Raw genomic sequence first — 8,385 nt, forward strand, 5'->3', positions numbered from 1 at the left:
ACAGGTGTTATCTGTGTTGTGCTTACATGACAGTGGAGCTTGAAGATACTATAATCTCAACCCATTTGTTCCCTACACATCTGTCCCCATGCCAAAATGCAGCCTGCTGTCCTTTGCTCCATGAACTCCAGAGCTCTTTACAATATTCCTGTTCCCTAAGAAGTACCTCCTTCCATGCCATGTCTTACAGATCACTTAAGGTATTTATGACTGATGTTTTTCCCTCTATGCATGTAAGAGTTGGCTGTTTCTTCACCCTGTCTCCCTTCTGTTCCTTGGTTTCAGTTCTGGCAGCATCTGCTGCACAGGTCAGTGTGACTCACTGATTAGCAATGATCCATGTGCCATGTTATCTCTTTCACATCACTCTCCAGCACTTTCTCATGTGAACGGGATCAGGCAGCTTTGCAGAGAACCAGTCAGTGACCTACTGATCACCTGGGGAAATCCAGATGTTGCTGTGCTGAACTCTGAAGGGAGGTACAAGAAGTCTGGCCAGCAGGCTAAAACACAGCATTAACACAAAACATGTATGGTTTCTCTTCTCCCAAACACACTTGAACACAAGCCCAGTCTGAAGAACAGAAGAGAATATACAGACAGGACTAGTATAATGTACCAGGCACTGTGCTGTCAGAATTATTTTAGCAGTTATCTGGGCCCCATTCAGAGAAGTTCATCCTAGATCAAACTATAAGTCCAGCCTTGAGAGTAAAAGAGGCCTCAAACACAGTACAGAAGGGGGAAAAGAGTGACAGCAGTGGAATTGATTAGCTTATTTTCTGTTCACTGAGATGACCTGTGCTGCAAGTACCTTCCCAATCCTGATCCCATTTCCCTCAGGGAAATGCCCTCTCAGGGGAACTCTTTTATTCAGGCACCATATGGAAGGCGAGAAAAATGAATTAAATAAAAGATGAGGCAAGAGGTGTATTTAATGAGCTACCAGGCAATGTGAGATATGTCAGCTTAGTTTAATTTTCTGTGAGGCCATCTGAGCTTCCCTCTGCCACAGATGGGAGCAGACAGAGCTCCTCTCTGCCTCTTTTGGTCCTATTTGCTCTTTAAGCTTAGGCCTTAGCAATGAGGAATGGCCACTACTGCTTGTCCTATTAGCAAGCAATGGCTTCTGCCAGCACTAGCATCTCTCATTGTGCCTGACTCAGAGACCTCACACAGGAAGAAACCTCCTGCACTTGCTTCAACCTGGAGATTCCTCCCATTTCCTTCTTCCAGGTAACCCTGGGCTTGCCCTGGAGTGTTTAAGAGCAGACTGGGAAGAGCCACAGTCTGACTAGCTCATTTAATGCTGCTGTCATTTTCCCCTTGCTTTTGACCTAAGCTACTTCATTCTTTTTAGAAAACCTGTTATTTAATACACACTCCTCTCCCTACCCCCAAAAAATAAAAATGTGCCCAAAAAAAAAATCCCAGGACCCAACAAAAGACTACCATATAGTGTTAGCACGAGCCTGCTCTGTAAGTCAGGGGTTTCTGCTTTCTGCTCCACTGAAACTGAAAATAGAGGGCTAACACTGTCTAAAAAACAGGCCTGAAACATAGGAGGCATCAAGAAAATCATGAGAAGAGCTGACCCAAACAGCAAACAGACAGACTTCCTTCTGGCTGAAGCATGTGTCCTGGAAAAACTCATTTGAGTCCCAACTATTTTCCAGGCAGTAAAAAATGAACTGCAGAAGACACTAGAGCTTCTAAGGATGTACAGGACCTGGTGTCTGGCAAGCACAACTGTGGAAGGGACCATAGACATCACCACTACTAACAGCTAAACTTGGATCCCACCACCTGACTTTCCTTTACTAATTTCCTCATGTGTTAAACACTCCTCTATGCCAACACACAAACACCTACAAGTCATTACTGAGGTAGATTAGAAAAAAAAGGACAGAGGGAGACTGCTGTAGCATTAGATTTAAGAGCAGCAATGTGGAGGCTTTTGAGAGTGAATTAGAGATTGACAGATTGGATCACACCTCAGTTCCATCTAGCCTAGTTCCCTGTCTCCAACAGTTGCCATCACAACATGTGTAAGTAGAAAGTGTGAAAACCTTGCAGCAAGCAGATGGTGGATAGCTACTCCTATTCCCTTTTCTTCCCAACATCCTGGTCTTTTACTGGCATGAGAATGAAAGCTCAGGGTGTAATAGCCTGTTTCAGAAAGGGTATCAATAAATGAGAAAACAGGGCTGCAAGCAGCCTTTCAGTTCTGTGGGGCTCTGCATGGCTCTCCTTAGGGCAAGCTGCTCTGAAAGAAATTAGTAATAGTATCACATCCCTATATTGCAAAGTTATTCATAAATTCTGTCAAGGATGGCAGGATCACATCCCATATGAAAAAGAATTCACCTAAAGTAAAAGATAGAATGTAGAAGAGGAATATTTCTGAGCTGTACTCTCCTGAAACTGAAGTAGCCTTAATGCATGCTACTGTTTCTGGGAAGCTTTTTAGTCACCTCTGTTTTCCTGAACACGAGGCTCAAACTATCTCTCATTTTGCCTTGAGACAAACTCGTGTTCTGGATCCAAACTAACAACAGTTTCTTATAATCATTATTTCTGTTAATGTCTCTGCAAGCCAGGTTAGAATGTGGGTTTTAAACAAGTCTGTGGTACTTGCAATATTCTACATCTTGGAAAGTGCACCAGACACATCTGCACATTTTTCATGGATTTCTGTGAGAGAGTAGTTTCCACTTTTTATAGATACAAGATTTGCAGCATTAGCAAAACACTTTTAAACAGTTCCTTACTAAATGGTTTCCAGTGAAACAGCTGCACAAAATAGGCCATATAAAATGGGGTAAAATTAATACCCACAGTCTAGGAACAAAAAAGTAAACAAGTAGCTTTTTTAAGCTGTGAAACTAAAGAAGATAAATTGCTATTATCTCTCCTTTCCCACATTCCACCCTCCCACATGGAATCTCTAAGGTCTAATAGAATGAGCTTATTTCCCTTGTCTTCATCATTTTCATCTTTCTCTTCAGATACTATTTATATATAATTTTTTTTGGCATTAATTCAATATTTTTGACCTTTGTCACTTTACCAAGTTTGGTAAAAATTGGCCAACAGTTCAAAAGCCTTACTGGGGTACAGAGATAAAGATGCAGATACCATGATCAAAGCTCAATTTTTTTATAGAAGTAGGTTAACAGGGAAACTTCAGCCCACCATTTCTCATGAGATCCCAAGTAAATTTAGCAAACCCATTTCTGCAGCTATCTATTGTCATATTTCATCGGGCATGCAGTGATAGATGCCCCTCCCATGCCTGTATATTATTTTGGGTGAGGAAATCTGGTGTGCTGTGGTCAATGGCAAGACCAGTTTCCCCTTGCTGTGCACCAGCAATCCCAAAGTAGGACAGTGACGCAGAACCCATGGTTCAAAAAGAGTTCCTGAAATGCATGAATGCTCTAAAACAAAGGCAAGAATTTTATGTTGCAAAGGAATTTGATTTGATTTAAGCCTTTGGATAGGAGTAGCAAAGGGCCTATTTGATACAGTAACTCAAAAGTTAATTTCTTAAAATATCCCTTTTTTCTGTCCTTGATGTGTACAGACACGTATCAGAAACATTGCCATTGTCTGTCCAGCTGTGACATATTAGATTATTTGTGGCTTTGTAGCATAAAGCAGATTCTGTGACTTGTGATGCTTAGCCACTGGCCTCGGACAAGTGCCAACTCGGGTTATTCCATTCTGTTGACCTAAATTCCTCTCACACAGTCAGGTAGATGCAGTATCATCCTTTAATTCCTGTCCCAAATTATAACACAGCTTCTCTTCACACACACAGGTACTTTACACCACTCCTCAACTGGTTAAGCCAAGAGTGACAGGAATTGACATACCACGGTTAACATAGGAATTTTAAATCCAGAGATGTCAATCCTAAACTAAGTTCGGTCACTGGCTTTCCTTTTGGTTTCCATCAGGTTCCTTACTTTTTTTGTTTTTTGTTTTTTTCTTCATAAAATGAGAGACCAGGAAAATACAAGTGTATAAAATCAGATGAAAGCTGACATGAATGTATGGGGTCATTTCTTGTATGCAACATTTGAGCCATGTAGTGCTTTCTGCAAATTCACATCAGTGTCTCTCATTCCAGGGACACTGACAGTCAGCTCATCTGGGTCCAGTTAACATTTGAATGGGAGGAGCTCTTACAGTTTCATTGAGAATTAAGGGGAGCCTCTAACAAAACCCTGCCTCCCACGTGCTGTGGAATTCTTTATTGGCAAGACAGAAGCCAAGCTGCTGGCCTTTTGAGACAGTTCACATTGGTTCTGGCAGCCCCATCCTATCATAAAACCATTTTAAGAAAAAAATCTGCAGAAAATGGGGCACTGGGTGGAGGTGCTTGTGTGCACAACTGTGCCCAGAACATTGCCCACACAAAGCAAAGCTGGCATCAGACTTCTGGAGGCCAACTGCCAAGTGTGGGTGGGTAGTGAGAGCACAAAGCGTGTTCCTGTGGGCTTTGCAGGCTGGAAGAGCTGTACAGGCTCCCACAGGCAAACAATCCTCCATCAGCACCAGGCATGTCACCCTGCAAAGCTCTTCCCTCCCCACTGCAGCAGAGCTGCCACTTGCCCACCTACCCAAACGACACACTTTTTCCAAAATTGATGTGTGTTTCCCCAACACCTCCCAACAAACAAGTTCAGTGAAAGTAGGGTAAATTTAAAAAAGACGCTTGACGCAGTTTTGGTAACAAGACTGGGTAGTGTTGCTGCTAAATATCAGATAGTAAGCAGAAAGCCTGTTAGTATTCACAAACTACTCCTGTCCTAGGCACCTGTAGTGGCCCCATTACCTCACCCACACCAGGACAGCCAGGAATAATCCCAGGGAAGCTGAGGGAGCACAGAGCTATTTAAGAGATCTAATTTGGTCCTCTGTTGTTTTACACTGCTTGAAGATGTGCTACTGTGCAGGTTGGTACTAGAAATGTACCGAGTTAAGAGAACTACTGTGGAGTAGGAAATACCTTAAAACCTTTGATTTTGACCCAGGTGAGGCAGGTACTATATGCATGAAGACTGTGGCAGGATAAGAAGCTTTTTTTGCTAGCATATGAACTGTGTAACACAACATGAGTCAGCTAATGAGGGATGAAAGCTTTTGCCCAGGACAGATAAGTTGAGCCCCAGGCAATTAACTATGTGACGCTCTTATTGACACATTAAAAATAAAATGGTGTGTCATTACTTCACACAGACCAAAATGAGCCCATAAAAGTTTTATTGAAAACACAAAGGTCCTTCTTTTTAACGTTTCCATAAAGTTCTTGTTTGGAATTTTGCAAATTTTGTGAATAAATTTCTTCCCTCCTGCTCTTGGGTGAGTTGGGAACTGTCCTCTCAGCAAAGAGCTGGCTATGCTCCAGAGAGTTCGAATCCCACCAGCCCAAGTGGCAATATGAGGGTGAGAGTTGTAAAAATAGTAAGCACTACAAATAACCAGGCATCCCCTCAGTTTTCTAAAGCTGAGAGCCCTTTAATTTGTTTGAGCTGTAAAGATTCCCAATGAACATACAAGAGGCTCCTACAGCTTCCCAGGAATTATTCTTCCAATAAGCCACTGCTGATTCAGCTAGGCACCCATGTTACAACATGTGATTTGTGCATCATCATCATGAGTTCAGAAGAAATGTTCTTCCTTTAGCCAATAACAAATATTTTAATGTGACTTTCTTCCATTTTTACACAACTATTTTTGCCACTTACATGTTTCAATAAAAAATTAACTCTGCCTGTAAAAAGGTAGGCAGACTCCTCAAGTAGGGTCTGATTTGTAGGTTTCAAATGGCTGGGGAAATGGTGTGATTATCCTTCCCTGGTGGAAGCTGATCAGCTAAGCTCTTGCCTCAGTGTGGAATGGAAAAAATACCAAGATCTGTGACCTCTGCTCCTCTCCTGAGGACTGGCCTACTGGTTGACCCTCAGGAAACCAATAAAACTCTCTAGTATCAGCCTCATGACCCAGGAACCTCTCTTGAATTTAGCAGAGAACAGGGGAAAGGTTCATCCACATTTCCAGTGTCCAGAATGTCTTCCTATTAGATAATAGTATATTACACAGTAGGTAACATAATGCTATGTTACCTCTAACAAATCCTTTCTGATATCAAGGAGAATCCTCAATATGGATGATGGGAACCTGCATTGAGTTTAACAAGAAAACCAGAAGATATACAAATCTATTTGACTCTCCTGAAATATTATATGTATATAAAAGCCTCATATTGAATTCCAAATCTTCATTTAAAAATGTGAATTCATGTGACTTCATGTCAATCTGAATGCACACAATTGCAAAGCAATTCATGTTGGCATTACTGGGTCAAAGAGCCTGCTGCTGCAATCTCTCCTGGCAATCATACTCTCTCCCATACCAAGCTCCTGCTGAGGTTATCCTGGAAAAGATTTTGGAAACGTAGGGCCTGGTCTTAAATATTTTATTGACTTTGAATCTGCTTTCATGCTATTTCTTTAGGCAAGATACTGATTGCATGTGCTCTATTAAACTTAGTTCAGCTGCCATAGCTAATATCAAGCCAAAGAATAAAGTTCATCTAAAACCTTACTTATATATTCTCTAAAAGCCAAATTTGGTCACACTCTGTTTCATATACAAATTGAACAAAGCCAGTGATGAAGGCATTTCAGGAACCTGTACATCTTTGGCATTCACAGCACACAATCCATTGCAAACATAGACAGCTATAAAAATTTTTCTCCTATGCAATTCAACTAAAAATGTTCTCTTTATGTGATGCAACACAGCTGCAATCTGCTTTAACTCAACTGTAGGTAACAAAAAGGGTCACACAGCATCTCCTACTGTCCTGCTACTTTCAGGTTCCTCAGTTCCTGGTCGTGCAGTCCCCAGTGCCAGCAGGTGGGTATCCAGCTCAGATGCATAAGGATGTCAGTGCAAAGCATAGGGCCTCGACTGAATTCACTGGCATTTGAATGTTAGAAACAGTAAAATCAAGTCTGACAGAGAGAAAAGCTTTTGAGATCCTGTCCCTGTCCTAGCACCTTCCAGAAATCCTGAAACAGCAAAGGGCATGAAAAGATTCTCTGAGAATGGGCTGCTATTCCAGTATCACAGGCAAATGCACAGCACATTAGCGCTGCGTTGCTCCAGCATCCTCCCACACCCCCTTTCCTCCACCACCTCCCTGCAAGAACTGTGCTCGGGTATTTTACACAGATCACTTCACAGGTAGGACACGCTGCTCTTACTGTTCCTGCTTTTCAGAGAAAACATGCCTGGAAACAAACCATCAATAAAAGGCTGTGTAATTGCCCAAAGCCAAGGATTCGCAGTCTGCTGATGGCTCCTATTTCACACACAGGTGTGATATTGTCGCACAAAGGCAGCAGCACCTCCTGGGGGAACAGGGCCCCCGAATCCACAAATACGTAGTAAGAAGAAAAATAAAGATGCCTTACCCACATGGGTGATAACCGTAGTCAGTCGCTGGGTGAGCTCCTGATGTGACATCTCTTCTTCTTTTAGCCAAAAAAGCATTTCACACAGGGAACTACACAGCATCCAAAAAAAGATGCACCCAGAGTGGGAGGCTGCACATTCACTGCCTCACTTGCACACAAAGCAAGGACCACTCCCACGGCACGGCCCTTCCAGCTCTCACATCTTCTCTCGGCTGCTCACCTCTTCCAATTTGCTGCCTTTTATGCATGGACCTTGAAAAGCTCCTTCCAGAGGGGGATTTTATCCCCTCTTGACGAAAGGAAGGGAGCAGGAGGGGGAAATATAAAATCGGGGGGAAAGCAGACGAGTTGATTGCTTATGGCTTTTTTCCTCCCTTCTCCCGCGGATGAGGCAAAAGCTAAAGAGACAAACCAGCAAGCAGATACCTTCCTCCAGGGAGACTTTTGGATGGTGATGCTGCGAGTCAGGGAAAAATCCTGGAGGTAGGAATGGCATCGGGAGGAGTGGAGCTGGCAGGAGAGCTGGAACAGCCGCAGCTGCTCTGCGACGCTGCCTTCAGCAGCGCGCCTGGGAGTGGAGAGCAGCACGCTCACAGCCCCCGATGCTCCCCCTCGGCCCCCGGCGCCCGAGCGCCTTGCAGGCTGTGGTTGAGTGGAACCCCGCAATGCCTCCAGAGATTCTCCTCCCACCCCCTCTCAGAAGCCCCTGCCTGGGGCCACCGCTTCCCTGGAGGGGGACGGGGCACTGGGCGTTTTGTTGCGGCCAGGGGCTTTGCTGCTCCACCTGCACGGACAGGATTCCTGGCAGCCATCTGAGCGCGCAGGACGCTCTCCAGCTGCAAGGGCACAAGCAGGGTGAATTCATCAGCCGTGGGCGCTGCGCAGGGCTCAC

The 8,385-nt window shown here is 43.8% G+C and overlaps 1 protein-coding gene across 7 annotated transcripts in view; it reads right to left on the reverse strand.

The window, feature by feature from the left end:
* Positions 1-8,160, reverse strand: part of MCF2L2 (MCF.2 cell line derived transforming sequence-like 2) — a gene marked incomplete at its 5' end in the record, with an annotated part of 148,945 nt that extends 140,785 nt beyond the window's left edge. For 5 of the 7 annotated variants that reach the window (XM_079314853.1, XM_079314851.1, XM_079314850.1 and 2 more), the window contains one exon: positions 7,491-8,160. In XM_079314853.1, the coding sequence (XP_079170979.1) occupies positions 7,491-7,593 (103 nt within the window). The remainder of the gene's footprint in view (positions 1-7,490) is intronic. The other 2 variants (XM_079314847.1, XM_079314854.1) reach the window with 2 other exon arrangements.
* Between the last annotated feature and the right edge of the window lie 225 nt (positions 8,161-8,385).

The sequence above is a fragment of the Erithacus rubecula genome (genome assembly GCF_903797595.1).
Source record: "Erithacus rubecula genome assembly, chromosome: 11".
Taxonomy (NCBI): domain Eukaryota; kingdom Metazoa; phylum Chordata; class Aves; order Passeriformes; family Muscicapidae; genus Erithacus; species Erithacus rubecula.